This window comes from Agelaius tricolor, unplaced genomic scaffold (assembly GCF_023055355.1).
Source record: "Agelaius tricolor isolate 1412-34295 unplaced genomic scaffold, bAgeTri1.0.p SCAF_19, whole genome shotgun sequence".
NCBI lineage: Eukaryota > Metazoa > Chordata > Aves > Passeriformes > Icteridae > Agelaius > Agelaius tricolor.
The window spans coordinates 8146358-8163877 of NW_027269279.1; the positions used below are offsets into that span (position 1 = coordinate 8146358).

Genomic DNA, 17520 nt, shown 5'->3' on the forward strand with positions numbered 1-17520 from the left:
AAGTATTTAATTTTCAGTTCCTGCATGCTTAATTCTAAAACATGTTTTAGTGCTTTACCTGAATGTGGGCTAGGAGAATAACAATAGAGGTTTAGAGAGCAGTTTAAATAAAGAATCTCTGTTAAGATTTGGCAGCTGTAGCACTGGAAGCAGTGCTAGATGAATGGCATTGTTGAAGGGTTAAGTTCTGCCATATCCTTACATTCTGCTGCCAGTTTGATTTAGTGCAGTTCAGTAACATCTGTGTCTTGATTGCAGGTTAACTGGTTTAAGAACAGAGATGAAATGCTTGCTGTGCTGCCAAAACTGGACAGTAGTTTAGAAGAGTACCTGAACCTGCAGGAGCAGTTAACAGATGTAGAAAAGTTGCAAGGAAAACTGCTGGAAGAGATCGAATTTCTGGAAGGTGCAGAAGGAGTGGATCATCCCTCCCACACACTTCAGCACAGGTACAGAGGAGCCAGGAATTGTCAGAAGTCTCACAGTCCAGTACAGATGGTGTTTTAGCAATGTACTTATGGGTTAAATGTTAGAATCTGTACATGAGTGAATAACTGGGTAAAAACTATTGCAGTAAGCAGGTCTCTCCTTGTACAGGAGAACTACTGAAACCTTTTCCTACTGAATAATCTTGTTTATGTCCTGCACCTAATACTCCATCAATATAACTTGTACTAGTCCAAGTTCCACACTTGATCCTCAAGGCAAGAGAGGGAATGTTCTGAAAGTCGTGTCCCATCATTATAATCCACTTAAGGGAGCTATTGATTAATAGCACAAAAATATTTTCTTTTAAGTTTCTAATTCTTTAAGTTATTTTTGAAGGTTATTTGAAATTAGTCAAGTATTTCAGAATTGCATGAATAGGCAGAGGCATTAATTATTTTGTAGGAAAACAGAATTAATTAATAATGCAACACTGTTAGTTTAATGTGATTGATGAGAACGTGTTCATTTCCTGGTTAACAGTTGTATTGTTCAATATTGTTCTGTATTCTATAGTGTTAAGTATTTTCTTTCTTGTAGTACTTACTTGCTTCTGTGGCTTCAATAATTCAGGTACTCTGAGCACACACAGTTGCAGTCTCAACAAAGAGCTGTCCAGGAAGCCATCCAGGTGAAGCTGAATGAGTTTGAGCAGTGGATAACCCATTACCAAACTGCCTTCAGTAATTTAGAGGCAACACAACTTGCAAGTCTGCTCCAAGAAATTAGCACACAAATGGACCTAGGTACAAAATAGTATTTCTGGGGGTGGTTTTAGGGGTTTGAAAATAACTTGAGTTTAATATAGGAGGCATTATGAGTATCCTCTAACTTAAAGGCAATGATCCGTATGTAATAAGTTAGAAGAAAGGGGCTTCAAAGGATCATTGAGAGCACTTCAAGGTTTCAGTGCCAAGAGTCTGAAGGAACTTGTCTGTCTTACCCTACCTGGGCATGAGATTCTCTTATCTTGTGCTCAAAATTCTCAATAAGAATTTTCTATGCTTCCTTTATCACAAGTTTTTAAAAAAAAAAAAAATTGAAAAGGTGTTAATGCTCAATATTTTATGGTATAATATGTGTTTTCAGACATATCTTTATTTGTAACCTTCTTTCTTAAAAGGTCCTCCAAGTTATGTCCCAGCAACAGCATTTCTGCAAAATGCAGGCCAGGCACATCTAATCAGCCAGTGTGAGCAGCTGGAAGGAGAGGTTGGTGCTTTTCTGCAGCAGAGAAGATCTGTGTTACGTGGCTGCCTGGAACAATTGCACAACTATGCAACAGTAGCTCTGCAGTATCCAAAAGCTGTGTTCCAGAAGCACCGAATAGAGCAGTGGAAAACCTGGATGGAAGAGCTCATTTGTAACATGACAATAGAGCGTTGTCAGGATATCTTTAGGAAGTAAGTTGACAGAATATTGGCTTGTTCAAAGAACATAATTTTCAAGCTATTACCCTAATTTTATCATTTAAAGAAATACTTTTGCAAGGACCTATATAAGTATAAAGCAAACCAACATTAAATTGTAATTCTAGAAATTTGGAGTGAATATGAAAAACTGCTTTAAAAATACCATTCCAGAATTTAATCTTTTCAACAAGAAAATCAAGTAACATTGTCCTGTAATGATCAAATGGAGCATTAACCTTTGTGGCTTCAGAGTAGTGATATTTCGAGTTTTAGAAACTTCTAATATTTAAAAATCAATAAGGAAAGGTTTTTTTTAAATCTAGTAGATTTTCAAGCAGTTTCTGGTTCTTTTTTTCTTCTTAAATCAAGTTGTTTCAACATTATTATGGCTTGGCTTAAGAGATCTAGATTATATTTGAGCATTTCCTCTGAAATCTCTTTCCTTTCTTTTTATCTTCTTTTCATTCTTTGCTTCAAGGACAGTTGCCTTATGTCCTTGCAAATAGGTGTGGAATATGGTGCATTTTAGGACCTTATATAAGTATTATTAAGAGAGTCATCAACCTCTTGTGGTATTTAGTGTTAAGAATCACAGAATAAGGAGGTTGGAAGAGACCTCTAAGATCAGAGTCCAACCTATGCCCTAACACCTCAATTAGACTATAGCACCAAGTGCCATGGCCAGTCTTTTTTTACATACATCCAGAGATGATGATTCTACCACCTCTCTGGGAAGAGCATTCCAGGACTTTATTATTCTTTTGGTGAAAAATTTTTTCCTAATATCCAACCTGTCCCTTCCCTGACGTAGCTTGAGGCTGTGTCCTCTGGTTCTGTCAGTGCTGCCCGGTGGAAGGACCGACCCCACCAGTCCTCGGCCTCCCTTCAGGAAGCTGTATAGAGCAGTAAGGTCACCTCTGAGCCTCCTCTTCTCCAGGCTAAACAACCCCAGCTCCTTCAAATGTTCCTCATACAGCTTCCCAGCCCCTCACCAGCCTTGTTGCCCTCCTCTGATGTGCTCAAGCACCTCAACATCCTTCCTAAACTGAAGGGCCCAGAACTGGGCACAGTAGGTGATTTAGGAACAGTTCGAACATTGTGGTGGTGTTCACAGGGGTCCCAGGACAAGGGAAGAGACGAGAATCTTGACTCTGTGTTTCAGAAGGCTGATTTATTATTTTATTATATATTTATTGTATTAAAACTATACTAAAGAATAGAAGAAAGGATTTCATCAGAAGGCTTGCAAGCAAAGGAATAGAATGATAATAAAATCTTGTGACTGACCAGGCAGTCTGAGACAGCTGGACTGTGATTGGCCATCAATTAGAAACAACCACATCAGACCAATCAAAGATGCACCTGTTGCAGTCCACAGCAGCAGCAGATAATTATTGTTTTTCTTTTCCTCTGAGGCCTCTCAGCTTCTCAGGAGAAAAATCCTGACAAAGGGATTTTTCAGAAAATATCATGGCTACAGAACATGGAGTGTTTTTCGTACTTGCAGAGCAGAAAGCAATCTGTTACCACCTGAGAGGGGAAACGTGGTCCGTGTGTTTGTGTTGCACAGGTACGAGATGCAGTACGCGCCCCAGCCCGCGCCCAGCGTGTGCCAGTTCATCACGGCCACGGAGATGACGCTGCAGCGCTACGCGGCCGACATCAACAGCCGGCTGATCCGGCAGGTGGAGCGCCTCAAGCAGGAGGCCGTCACCGTGCCCGTGTGCGAGGAGCAGCTCAAGGAGATCGAGCGCTGCATCAAAGTGTTCCTGCACGAGAACGGCGAGGAGGGCTCGCTCAGCCTGGCCAGCGTCATCATCTCCGCTCTGTGCGCCCTGACCAGGTGAGCTCCCTCGGAAAGTTCCTGTTGTATTGCGCTAAATAGTTTATTTAGTTGTTGTTTTGCACTGGGTGATTGGAAATTCGTACTGAGTATGTTATGTCACGTAGATTGTTATTTCTCTTCTCCCATCACGTGGTCTTTCCCTCATGCACCCCTCTGCTCTGGTTGCCCCTCCCCTCACCCCTCCTCAATGGTATCTCATTGGCTAAGGTCCTCTTCCCCTGCCCCCATTGCCTCGGGTGTAAAGATCCCCTGCAAGAAGGTCATGCCCTCTTTCCCACCTGGGAGCTCACCAGAGCCTGAGGTGTCTTCTCCCAAGCCCATAAACGGGACACTCGTCCCCACATGGAGAAGAGCGTTTCTCGTCCTTGGCTTTGTCCATGTAAGACCGTGTGGGTCAGGGTCCATAGCTAGCCAGGGTGGACTCAAACAACAGCTCAAGAGACACGGATTCTTGCAGAGGCCACATCACAGGAGCAATCAGTGATGGATTCTGTGAGGAGAGTGGCAGCAGGCACCGTGCCTAAGTGTCTCTGTTCATCCAGGCGAAACCTGATGATGGAAGGTGCAGCGTCCAGTGCTGGAGAGCAGCTGGTTGATTTGACATCCAGAGATGGAGCCTGGTTCCTGGAGGAGCTTTGCAGCATGAGTGGCAATGTCACGTGCCTCGTGCAGCTGCTGAAGCAGTGCCATCTTGTACCCCAGGACCTGGACATTCCCAACCCCATGGAAGCATCAGAAGCTGTTCACTTAGCCAATGGAGTATATATCTCACTTCAGGTGATTCTTTTATGTTACTTTTCCCCTCATCCTTCAAGGCTTCAGTGAAGTCATTCTTAATTATTGATTCTTTCTTAATGGGCTAAGTGTTTGTTTATGATGCTGCTGAGATTTTTTTCATAAGTCTTGCTCCTGATTGCTGTATTTGATTGAGCTGAACAGGCATTTGCTTCTGTCATTTACATTTTGATTGATTAAAAGAAACCTTTTTGATCTATACATAAGAAATTACAAAAACTGCTGTCAAGTAAGTAGCCCTGAGGAAGACCTTGGTATCAGCTTTATAGGCACACCAGCTTTACGTCTGCTTTTCATTTTTCTGTTCTGTTGCTGGCAGTCCAGATCAACTTCCAGACTCTTCAAACTGTGTTCTTTCTGTTTTCTGCTCCTGCTAAACTTTACTTATTTTCACCTGAATCAAATTAGTTTCAAATAAACTCAGAAACAGGGCCTGTTGTACAGGCCCCTGTCTCCAATTTTGGGTAGGAGAAAAGTACATTTATAATTTTGTGGTTCAACAATGTTTCCACATTAATAAAACACAAAAAACCCAGGAAGGGCAGTCTGAGTGAAATACCTGCTGAAGACTAAAGTGCTTTATAAACTGTGGCTGGTTAAATAGATTTTTGAGGCTTTTGGTTCCATTGTATTGATTTGAGGAATATTTTCCTCTCAAGCTGCATAAGTGTGTTTGGATTTTCATCACTTTATTTTTTTTCCCTCTTTGAAGTTGCAACATTTCAGAACTGTTTCAGAAATGTGCATGGCAGCAGTTTCACTGCATTGCAGTGGGGATCTTTCACCCACACGTTGTTGTCCTCCCTGTGAGCTCTTAGATAAGATGTCCTCACTGAGCTCCCTGCTCACTTGGCAGTCAAGATAACCAGTCTTTTTGGTGTGTTTCCTCTCCTTTTGGAGACAGAGCACGTTGGTTCTTTCTGTAGCTGCCTTTAGCTCTCTGCTGCATTCTGCTTGGGGGAAATTGCTCTGTGCCACTTAAGGTGCTGTTTTTCTTCCCTACATTGATTTCTGTGGCCAAATTATCACTACCTGGCAAGTTTCTGCTACTTTTGCTTTGTCCAGTCCAATCAGTTTAGCAAATCATAAATTCAATAAATAATTTAATTTGCTCATAGTTATATAATGAAAAAGAAAAGCTGACATTGATGAAACCAATTCACAAATTATGAGCTCTGTGCTCCCCAGCCTCTGCTGAGGATGGCTGTCAGGTATTGCTGCTGGTGCTGTGATTGTTGCTATATTGCTACAGATATCAGACCTTTGGCTTTGTACAGGGTTTAATGTATTCCTGATTTCTTCAAAGTTAATCCAAGAGCAGACTTTTGGCTGACCACCATTGCATTATATTTTAGATAATGTCTGCTGCATGGTAGTGTAGTACTAAACTGACAAAAGATGTTGCATGTGATACTTTTTGAGGGGGAAAAGTTCTCACTTTTTCATACCTACTTGCCAACAGGAATTGAACTCCAACTTCCGGCAGATCATTTTCCCTGAAGCACTGAGGTGCTTGATGAAAGGAGAGTACACTTTAGAAAGCATGCTCCATGAACTGGATAATCTCATAGAGCAAACAACTGATGGAGTCCCTTTGCAAACACTGGTTGAATCTCTTCAAGCCTACTTAAGAAATGCTGCTATGGGTATAGAGGAGGAGACACACACTCATTACATTGATGTGGCAAGGTAAATCACCTTTTTTCAGTTCAGGTGTGAGAGAGTGAAGACAGAAGGACATTAGTTTGTCTAAAATTATTTTTTGTTTGAGGTAACAGCTTTTCTTGCCCAAGAATACCTTCAGCAGAGTGCAGGGGATAAAGTTGTGCACTTGTTTCCTCCTCTGTGTTTGTGTGTTTATCCATGTGCCTGCACAGAAATATGGAGCTGTGGCAATTTACACTTACATCTGCTTAAAACTGACTTTTGGTAGTCAACTTCTTCCAAATATGTAGCTGTGATTTTATATTTGAAGTGAAAGGATGCTAAAAATAGGAACTTGTTCATTAGTTTGTGGGAGGAACCTGTGAAAGGAAGAGCTTGTAACCATGGCACTCCTCATCAGAAGTGTTTGATGAGCAGCTTTTGCTTAATGAGTCAGTGACTTGATTAAAAAAGCAGAATGAGACAAAACACCAAGCAGACATAGACTTGTGCATCTTGTAATGTGGGACAGTAAATTTCTGGGTAGGTGCTTGGTACACAACAAACCAATTCAAAATCTTCAGGTGGTGTTTCCCTTGAGCCAGTTGTGGTGGGTCCATCAGTGGTACAGGGAATCTGTGGAATCAGTCAGTTTAAGAAAATTCTGTTTATTGTGGACTAAGTGAAACCAGGTAAATTTTCTTTCTTCTTTTCCTGTTAAGAGTACTTCATGCTCAGTATGGTGAACTGATTCAGCCAAGAAATGGTTCAGTTGATGAAACTCCCAAAATGTCAGCTGGTCAGATGCTTTTGGTAGCTTTTGATGGAATGTTTGCTCAAGTGGAAACTGCATTTGGTTTATTGATTGAAAAGGTATGGATTTGTTCTTTTTGGAGTACTGTTTGAGTCAGAATTAGGAAACCTCCAAAAAACCCAAACTAATTAATTTCCTTTACATTGCTCAGCTAAACAAGATGGAGATACCTCTTGCTTGGCGTAAGATTGACATAATTAGGGAAGCCCGCAGCACCCAGGTTAACTTCTTTGATGATGACAATAATCGGCAAGTCCTGGAGGAGATTTTCTTTCTGAAGAGACTGCAAACAATTAAAGAATTTTTCAGGCTCTGTGGTACCTTTTCTAAGACACTGTCAGGTAAATAAATGTTATCAGAAATTCAGTATGCCTTTATCCACTTCTCATCCTGTTCAGAAGAACATAAAGTGACCACTTTTGCTGTAACTTAACCTGGATATGTGGTAAGGAAGCAGAAACTAAAAATGAATTCCCATGCTTTTGCTGTGTTTGTAATTTGGGTGTTATTCTTCTGGATGCATCAAATGTTTCGTTTATAACAAAAGTACTATTTCTTTCCCTTTAAAAGGAATCAGTTCGATTGAAGATCAGAATGCAGTAAATGGACCTGTTCAAATTGTCAATGTGAAAGCCCTTTACAGGAACTCTTGTTTTAGTGAAGATCAAATGGCCAAGCCAATTAAGGCTTTTACAGCAGACTTTGTGAGGCAGCTTTTAATTGGCCTTCCAAATCAAGCTTTGGGACTGACCTTGTGCAGTTTCATCAGCGCTCTGGGTGTTGATATCATTGCTCAGGTAGAGGCTAAAGACTTTGGAGCAGAAAGCAAAGTTTCTGTGGATGACCTGTGCAAGAAAGCCGTGGAGCACAACATCCAGATTGGCAAGTTCTCCCAGCTGGTGATGAACAGGGCCACAGTCCTGGCCAGCTCCTACGACACGGCCTGGAAGAAGCACGACCTGGTGCGCAGGCTGGAAACCAGCATCTCCTCGTGCAAGACCAGCCTGCAGAGAGTGCAGCTGCACATTGCCATGTTCCAGGTGAGAGCCCAGCACAGCTGTGGCTGGGGAAAATGAGCCTGAGTTACAACCAATGTGCTATTTTCTTGAATAAGTTCTAAGGTATTTTAATGGACTTTATATGTTATTTTGATTATAATTATGCTGTAAATATATAAGGAACAGTGTTACTGCTAGCTTTTCTGGAAGACTGGCTGCTTTACAAGAAGCAAATTCTGCAACATGTACATTTTTTTGAATCAATACATGTAATTTTTTTCAACAGCCATTAAGATGGTTTTTAGAAAATAGGTCATTCTCTGGCTTTCTTACCAGCAATGCTGTCCTGTTCTCCCCCTTTTTCTCAGATTATGATTTTAAGGGAGGAGATGGCTTAGAACAGAGGATATGAGGTGCTGAATGTCATTTTGTACCTTTCCTTCAAAGTTTTAATTCATTGACTGTCTCCTCTCCACTCTTTGCTTCATTAAAAATACAAATAGCAGCAGTATCAGTCCTGAAAAATGCTCTTCTGAGGCTTTAGATAAATGCCATTATGTACCTTTACACAGGCATCCAGTTGTGTTGTACTATCTGTGGTCTTAATTTTATAAGGGACAAGGCTTTCTCCTGGTCAGTTAATAAACCATTTCATAGACCAGTAAGCAAAATTGTCTTGGTTTTAAGGTATCACAAGTGAATTGTTTCTGAATATTGATGGCTTTTCCTTTAGATTAAAATGATGTGTGTAAATCACATCTAGTTAGTTAATGGACTGATTAATGGTATAAACATCCAAGCCAACAAAACATCATTTACAACTACTTGTATAATTTAATGCTCCTGAATGATTTAGGACTTTAAGCTGTGCTGGTACTGTCTGACATGCAGCCCTTTTAAGTGCCCTTACTTATAAAGGGTACCAGAGCACTGGAATTGCTGTTTGTGATGTAAAGTATTTTGTGCTGAGCAATATTGATACTCAAGTGTTGCTGTTGCTTTCTTAAAGTGGCAGCATGAAGATCTCCTCATCAATCGTCCCCAGGCTATTTCTGTCACTCCACCTCGTCCTGCAATTTTGGCCAACATGAAAAAGAAACTTCACACACTCAGTCAGATTGAAGCTTCCATTGCAACAGTCCAGGTATGGCTGCTTGGGGAGGGTTGTCCAGCAGCACATTGAAATGTGGCAAACACAAACTGCAAAATCATCTGCTACATTCAAATTATGTTACCTGGCTTGCTGTCTCACACAAATGTGGGGGTATTGTCATTGATCTCTTTCTGATGGATACTGTTATATTGTTTGATTTTGCTGTCTCATCCAAAATGTTCTTTGGAATAGCAGTAAATGTCTTTGAAGAAAAATACAAATCTGTGCAAGTACCTTTCTTTCTGAAGGCCACTAATGCTCCTTTTATTTGAGTTTGTGTGCCTTAGATCATCCTTACTGTCATTTTTCATAGCTAAATGTCAGAAGTTCCCTTTGTAGAATTGGGCAAATTTATTCTTCTCTGTGTTAAGATTTGTATGCTGTGGCTTTGCTCAGTATTTTAGATTCCTTTGGTGCCAGTAATAGAGAATGTTTAATTGTTTGTTAAATACTGCTTAGCTTCCTGAATTTTAATTTCCTTTTTTAGTTGTGAAGGTACTGTTTATAATAATTTCTTGAATTATTTGCAAAATAATGGAGTGACTCTTTGTTATATAGTTCTTAGTCTAGAAATCTAATTACTTTTGCTTTTTTTTGGTGAGTTAAAGTCTAGACAGGTAGACTTCATGTAACAATCAAATCCAGTCGTGATGTGTACTGGAAATAAACTTTTAAACAGCATAAACTAACATTTGTCATAATCATGAATGCCACAGTATTTTATATGGTGTAAGAAAGTGTCTGCATGTGTTATATATGCATAATTTATTTAAAGCCAGGCTTAGAATTCTGTATATCAGTATGAATTATCTATATGGGCTTTTTTCTTCCCCAATGCAGGAGAAACTAGCAGCACTTGAAGCAAGTATTGAGCAACGTTTAAAATGGGCAGGAGGTGCTAATCCTGCACTGGCCCCAGTCTTGCAAGATTTTGATGCCACTATTGCTGAAAGAAGAAACCTTGTACTGAAAGAAAGTCAAAGAGCAAGCCAGGTACTATGGATAAGTAAAGTACTCTTGATTCCATGAGTGTATTCACTCTTCATTTCCTACTTGAGGTTTATGTAGAAGACATTTTTCTGCTCTGCATCTAAAGAGCAAGCATAGATAATCAAATACTTCTGGGAATCCCACTTGAAAGCAATAGGAATAATCTTTGTGAGAATTGCTGCAGGGCTGGATGACCCTGGGATGATACTGCTACTGTAACAGAGCAGTTTCTGTGTGTTTTAAAATCCTCACTTCAAAGCACATGAAAAAAACAGGGTTTGTCTAATAGACAGTTGAAGTGAAATAATTTTCCTCCCTGTGGCTTTGATTTTCAGGTCACTTTCCTTTGCAGTAACATCATTCATTTTGAGAGTTTGCGTACCAGAACAGCGGAAGCCCTGAACCTGGACGCTGCCCTGTTTGAGCTGCTCAAGCGCTGTCAGCAGATGTGCTCCTTCGCATCCCAGTTCAACAGCTCCGTGTCCGACCTGGAGCTCCGCCTGCTGCAGAGGGTGGTGAGCGCAGGGCAGGGCATGGAACCTCTCAGAATCACTGCAGGGAGCTCTCAGCTTTGCCTTCATTCTCTGGGTTGTGTGTACCTGCAGATGGAGTGTGGCTGCAGAGTTCATGCTGTCAGTTAAACACTCGGCACTGCTGGCTACACAGCAAGTGTGTTTTATCTCTGGGCACAGATAAAGAAATGTTTCTGTTATTTTTAGGGCACTGGTCTTGAACATCCTATTGGCAGCTCTGAATGGCTTCACTCAGCTCACAAGCAGTTGACCCAGGAGATATCTACACAGAGAACAGTACAAACAGAAAGAGAACAGCAAATAGAAACAGTTTGTGAAACAATTCAGAATCTGGTGGATAGTATTAAAACTGTGCTCACGGGTCATAACAGACAGCTTGGAGATGTCAAACATCTACTGAAAGCTATGGCAAAGGTATGTCTGAAACATGCTTAAATTTATTCCTCAAACCCATGTCAGTACAGTTTAAGAAAAATAACAGTTGTAGCTATGTGCTTTGTAAAGTATCTAGAAACAGTAAAATGTTTGTGCATATGGAGTTCAAGACATAAAGCTCATGTTTAAGAATTCATAAAACTGTCTAGCATTAGCCTTAGCAGGCTTTGGTTGAACCGAACCTTTTCTCTTTCTTGGCAGTTGAAACATTGTGTTTATAAATCCTTTTGGTTCTTAGCCTGTAAAAAATTTTATAATTTAAAAACTTTTCTTAATACATAACTACTGAAAATTATAGTTATTTGTAATCAGATGACAAACTAAAGGACTGAAAGGGCTTGGAAATCTCCATTTTATTCTCTTAGCCAAAATGTAGCAGTTGACCTTTTTGCACATCTTGGTTACAGGATGAAGAAGCAGCTCTGGCAGATGGTGAAGATGTTCCCTATGAGAACAGTGTTAGGCAGTTCCTGGGTGAATATAAATCATGGCAAGATAATATTCAGACAGTTCTGTTTACATTAGTTCAGGTTATGGGTCAAGTCCGCAGTCAGGAACATGTTGAAATGCTGCAGGAAATAACTCCCACCTTGAAAGAACTGAAAACACAGAGCCAAAGGTAAGAGAGTCACCTTTTCTCAGGTGACAAAAGGCATTTTGCATACCTGCTTTCATGTAGCAGGAACACATCATGGGGCACATACTTGATGATTTTCTTAAAACTCAGAAATCTTCTTGTAAAATTTGAATGAATTTAATTTTTGGGTTTTCAGTAAGTCAAGTAGTTGCATGAGTATTTACCAACTCCATTATGTTTCCCAGTGTCTACAATAATCTGGTGGGGTTTGCATCACCCTTAGTCACGGATACAGCAAATGAATGCTCCAGCCCAACTTCAGCTGCTACATATCAGCCAACCTTTGCTGCAGGTAATACTTGCACAAGTACAAACATGAAACCACCAGGAATTGATATTAGAGAGGGACAGTTTACTTAATATAAATAAATTCTTAGCAGTGGAATAAAACTTCTTGTTTATGAAACTAAAGAAATTAGAAAATGGAAAGATTGAAAATTCGTGCAGAATTTAAAATGCAAATTTAAAATGCATTTTTTCTGAAAAATTGATAGGTCTATTTGATATGCATTTAATTGTGCTTTTTCTTGCATCTGTAATATGCTATTATTTTGAAGACTTTAAGCACTTTGAAACTTTCTTTACAGCTGTACGTAGCAATACAGGGCAGAAAACTCAGCCAGAGGTGATGTCACAGAATGCAAGAAAGCTAATTCAGAAAAATCTTGCAACATCAGCAGATACTCCTCCAAACACAGTCCCAGGAACTGGCAAAAGTGTTGCTTGTAGTCCCAAAAAGACAGCCAGGGACCCTAAAACAGGAAAAGGTAAATACAAACCTTAAAAAACCAACAGACCTACAACTGACAACAACAAAAAAATACCTCAGAGGGTTTCTGTGCGGGAGTGTGAAGTTGTATTAACTTTATTTTGTACCCGTAGCTGTGCAGGAGAGGAATTCCTACGCAGTTAGCGTGTGGAAGCGGGTCAAAGCCAAGTTAGAGGGCCGAGATGTGGATCCCAACAGGAGAATGTCTGTGGCTGAACAGGTGAGTTGAAAATTAAGTTCCAGTAGTGGTTCTTGCTTTAAATACATGCTAATTAGCAGGTTTGTGTGCTGAATTGTGCCTTCAGGGCTGAAATCGCGGTGTGAATGGGGGTTCCTTTGGGGATGGGAGCTATTGCAGTGCAAATCAAGGTTGCTGCTGCCTTGTATTGCTGCCTTTTTTTTTTTTTTTTTTACTGTCATATGCTTTTGGTTTTTGTATGGGAGGTTTATGTAGAGCCATGAATCAGATAAAATTGTCTTTTGTCTGTCACTAAGCTAACATTTATTCCACAGCTGCTGGTAGCCAGGGAGAACACGAGATCTGTACAGCTGCCCAAGGGACAGAACTTGTCTGTGTTCACTAACACAACACACAACTCCTGTCTCTGGGCAACAGAGTCAGGGGACACAGTTGTCCACGTCTATTTGAGAATGGTGTGGCTACTGCCAAGATAGGGGCTGTGAATGAGATGATAATGTGATTTTTATTTTTGCAGTACAGCTTCCTGTTTCTTATGTGGACTGCACAAAGTTATGTCTACAGTTACTTCAGATTTTTTTCAGTGAAATATTTACAGGTGGCATTCGACAGTAAATTCTAAGATCACTTAAACACTTTTAAAATTCCAGCTTATTTTTAATTCCTTGTTTGACCTTTTTAATAGGTTGACTTTGTGATTAAGGAAGCAACTAATCTAGATAACTTGGCTCAGCTGTATGAAGGTTGGACTGCCTGGGTATGAGTAGGGAGACAGCAGCTCGGTCTGGTTCAGCGAGGTCAGACATCCACCAGAATCAACTCGGCCTCAGGCATCCGTAGCCGCACCACAGTCGGTGGTGATGCATACTGGGGCTTAATCTGAGGAAACCTAGGAAATCTCGGTGCACTGGGAAGTGAATCCTGCAGGATAGCTGCACTCAGGGATACGCTAAACACAATGGTCTGCAACCCCCACGGTCAAGGGTGAACGCTCACCGCTTGAGCAACACGGTTTGTCTTTCTGCTACGGAAGAACTGCAAACGTGTCTGGGGGTCAGCTGCAGAAAGAAATCAGGATGCTACAAACGGCAGAGTGATTTGGAACTCAATTCCACCTGACCCTGTGAACAATTCAGGAAACACCGAACCCTGTTCAAAGAAAAACAGAAAAATGGGGCCATGAAGAAATCACAGCAAGGGCAGATTTGATGCGTTCAGATCCTCGTTCCTCTTGTTCTGTGGCAGCAGTGCTGGTTGAGTTGACCAGTTAGTACGGGAAAAGGCTACAAAATGTAAACTTCAGAAATGGACTGAAAGCAAAGAGCTGTACATCAGATACACGCTGCATTGGAAGAACTTCTGAGATAGAAGAAAAAGCCTTTGTTCTCTTCTCCCTTTCCTCTTTCCTTTCACTCCTCCCTCCCAGCCTCTCCTCGCATACACCCCTCTTGGCTTATTCTTGTAGGTTAGGCGTACTTCCAATATACTTTTTATTTCAATCCTTCTACTTCACAGTTTAGTCAAATTAACAACTTAAATTCTGTTTGGTAAACAATTTCTCCAAAAGCACTGAAAATATAGAACATCAACGATTACTTATGAGTTGGATGGTCAAATGCAAAATGTAATTTTGGTTATTTTAAAGTCATTTTTGTGATTCTATTATGTACAGTTTCTCAAAATTGTCACTGTGCATTTAAAAGTAATGATTCCTACAGGCATTTGATTTAATGTGCACTTCCCTCTGCTTGCAGTGTACACTTTTTTGTAATTCAAATTGTCCCTCCAATCTCATTCTACTGTGATTGCTGTAGTTTCTTTCGTACGACGTAGCTAATCCAATGTAATCTTTACCTTTTTAAAAACCAGGATAGAGTATCTAGTAGAGTTTTACATTGTTGATGACAGATAAACAATAAAGTGATGTTCTGGTGGAGGTAGAGTGATATGCTTTTTACTTCATTTTCCTAATCCTTTTAGTTCACACTTGTAAATTCTAGTGCTTCACTTCACAGGGGTATACTTATAATCCAAGAAATGAAGGACTCTCAAATTTTTGTTCAACTAGATCTGTAAAGATTTCTGCAAAGTAGTTTTCCTTTGCCATATTTCTTCTATAGATGGCTGTTCAGTAATGCATCCATAAGGAATCTTCCACCAAGGTTTTTTTTAATCAGTTCTCAAAGTATGATTATGGTCAGAAAAGTCTCTCTAAAAATGGCATCATCATCCTTGGATCAAGGTCCTGCTTGTCTGCTGGTTGTCTGAAAACTTCTTGCTTTATTTTTTAAGCAGGACACCTCTAGGAAAAGGCAACTTCCTTTTCTTAGAGAAACAAACTCTACAGAATTCAGCTACAACTGCAGAACTGTAAAGGTGCTGATAGCTAAAGCAGAAATGCACCCTGGCATTCTGAACCCAGATAAATTTGTTGTAGCTCTGTATAAAAAGTTTCTCTTTTGTAAACTTGGTGAATTCATTATGGACAGTTGCTGAAAATTGTGGGAAGATCCTTAATGCCATTTTAGTCACTTTTCAGAGTAAAACCACACTTTCAATACAGCATTTTTCAGTCAAAATCCAAGTATTAAAATATTTGAGCCAAGCCCACTACTGGCATAAAATTAATTTAATTGAAAGCAGTTTGCAGCAGTTCATCTGAGTAGGAAGCTTGGCTGGTGATTTTTGGATAATGCCAGCAAACTTCTGTTCCTTTCAGTATTTGCACTATGCTGACTGCTCTGCCTCCGCAGTAGGTCGTAGAATTCACTTTCTCCTCTGTTGCCAACTTTTTGTGGACATGCACTTTGAAGTGTAACAGTTTTCAACAGTCATATGGCCTTCCTTGCACTCTGATTGCCTGATTACCTCTAGGGAAGTCATAGGCTTTGCATCTAACAGTCCCCGTGCAAACGCATTCCACTGCCGCTGCTTCCTGACCCTCTGCCACCCTCGCCGCAGGAGACGCTGTTGGAATGTTGCAGTGAAGAACATTCGTGTGCACAACAGGACACTTGACACTGTTGGTCCTTTCCATTTTTCTCCAGTTCAAAATGACCTTATGAACAATCTGTTGGAGAAGTGTAGTGACAGGAGTGTGTTGTACCTGCTGTTTTGTTTCTTGGAAGCTGGGGGGAAGGGAGGGGTAATGCACTCACCTGTGGCTCATGTATTATACCTCTGCCATCCAGAAATGAAACACTTGTGTGGAGATGGGTTCTTACTGCGTAATTTAATAAAGTTTTAAAAAATAAAAAAGAATACATGTTTTTAATTTCCTTCTATGCAACACTGTGTGGTTGTGAAAATTACAGGGAAGAATAAAAGTGCCTGATACAAACAAATAACAAACCAAACCCCGAATTACAGCAGGATTCTCCAGAGACTTAAATTTGCATAACTAATGCAAGGGAGACAGCTCAGATGTGCAGGAGTTAGTGGGACTGGCACTGTTCACATGTGTGCTGACACATTTTTCTTGGAAATGTTGACAGTATGGGAGGTTGGTACAGTCTTGATGAAACCTAAAATTCAGGTTCTGCTCACACATCCTGCATAGTAAATAAGACTGCATTAGTTCCAGTCTCTTAAAAGATGCATCTTACAAAGACATAAGGGTCCTTCCTTTATTTTCAGTAGAACTGGTGTTGATTTTCTCTGCACTGAGGCACACCTAGAATAATGCAAGTCTAGAATCACCTCTCTAAATACATACAAACCAGCTGGAGCTGTAGAAGTCAAACAGTTCAACTGAGGGCAATTTTTTGCCTGTTGCTTACCTGCAGTAAATATTGACCAAGGGACCATGCTATAAAGTGATTTCTCAAAGCCAAATTCCACATATGTTCAGCAGTTTTGTTACCCCCTCACAATTCTGTAGGCTTATGGTTGAGATGCCCTTTGAAAATGGAGTTGGTTTTTTGCCTCTCTTCCTTCTCCCCTTTTGGAAAGCCATGATGTGAGCATGGCTCTGCCAAATGCGTTGCTGGGATGTGTTAAACTGGAATTATTAGTGGTGTCCTAGAATATTTTGGTAGGATAATGGCACAGTCAATATAACAAATGGAAAATGCAGCAGATCTATACAGTTAACAGAAATTAGTTTTGTACTTTTTAGGGACTTCATGGTTTGATTTTGCTTTGCAACAATATTTTTGCCCTCAAGGATTATCCTATTTAAACAGAATAATGTTTTGTCTAATTTTTCAGATGTCTGTAAAAGACTCAAGTCCCTCAAGCTGAAGCTCTGTTTCTGTAGGTGCTGTAGTCTTTAAGGTTAATTTACTTCAATTATTCATCATTGTTCTGTGCCTGGTACATTAGCCATTCTGTTTTAGTACACTCAAGTACTTCAAAGGTTTCTGTGCTTTCTTTTTTTTTTCCTTTTTTTTTTTTTTTGTCAAGCTTTTCCTAAAATTAGCAGACACACTTTATACATTAAAGTATTTGACTAGGAAAAATATTTGAGAGGACATCTGCCATCTGTGTGTTTGTTAATTTGTTCCCAAATTATAAAATGCATTTTTCTTTAGTGAAGTTGTGAGCATACTGTTAACCATTTTAGCTAAAGAATTTCACAGAAATTACAGATATTAGCTACAAACTACTGCTGTGTACCAAAATGCATTACTGATTAGAGCAATTCTGCCATTCATCAGGCTAATTTTTTATTAATAGCATAATAAATGTGTATTAGGTATGCTGAAAGGGTGGAGGCTTGACATGTAAACTTTGTGTGCCTGTTCTAAGTGCACAGAGCAATTGCACTGCCCCTTTTAAAGGTGCTCTGAAGCCAGCTTGGGGATTTAA

General features: G+C 40.1%; 1 protein-coding gene across 1 annotated transcript in view; it reads left to right on the plus strand.

Annotated features, from left to right (window-relative positions):
* Positions 1-15972, plus strand: part of SMG1 (SMG1 nonsense mediated mRNA decay associated PI3K related kinase) — a 61082-nt gene extending 45110 nt beyond the window's left edge. Inside the window, exons 46-63 of the mRNA XM_071444149.1 lie at positions 259-449; positions 1060-1232; positions 1610-1889; positions 3469-3741; positions 4287-4521; positions 6002-6228; positions 6906-7056; positions 7149-7338; positions 7568-8037; positions 9005-9139; positions 9989-10141; positions 10474-10653; positions 10858-11085; positions 11514-11725; positions 11929-12035; positions 12331-12510; positions 12626-12732; positions 13397-15972. Coding sequence (XP_071300250.1) covers positions 259-449; positions 1060-1232; positions 1610-1889; positions 3469-3741; positions 4287-4521; positions 6002-6228; positions 6906-7056; positions 7149-7338; positions 7568-8037; positions 9005-9139; positions 9989-10141; positions 10474-10653; positions 10858-11085; positions 11514-11725; positions 11929-12035; positions 12331-12510; positions 12626-12732; positions 13397-13474 — 3570 coding nt within the window. The 3' untranslated portion in view covers positions 13475-15972. The remainder of the gene's footprint in view (positions 1-258; positions 450-1059; positions 1233-1609; positions 1890-3468; positions 3742-4286; positions 4522-6001; positions 6229-6905; positions 7057-7148; positions 7339-7567; positions 8038-9004; positions 9140-9988; positions 10142-10473; positions 10654-10857; positions 11086-11513; positions 11726-11928; positions 12036-12330; positions 12511-12625; positions 12733-13396) is intronic.
* The last annotated feature ends 1548 nt before the right edge of the window (positions 15973-17520 follow it).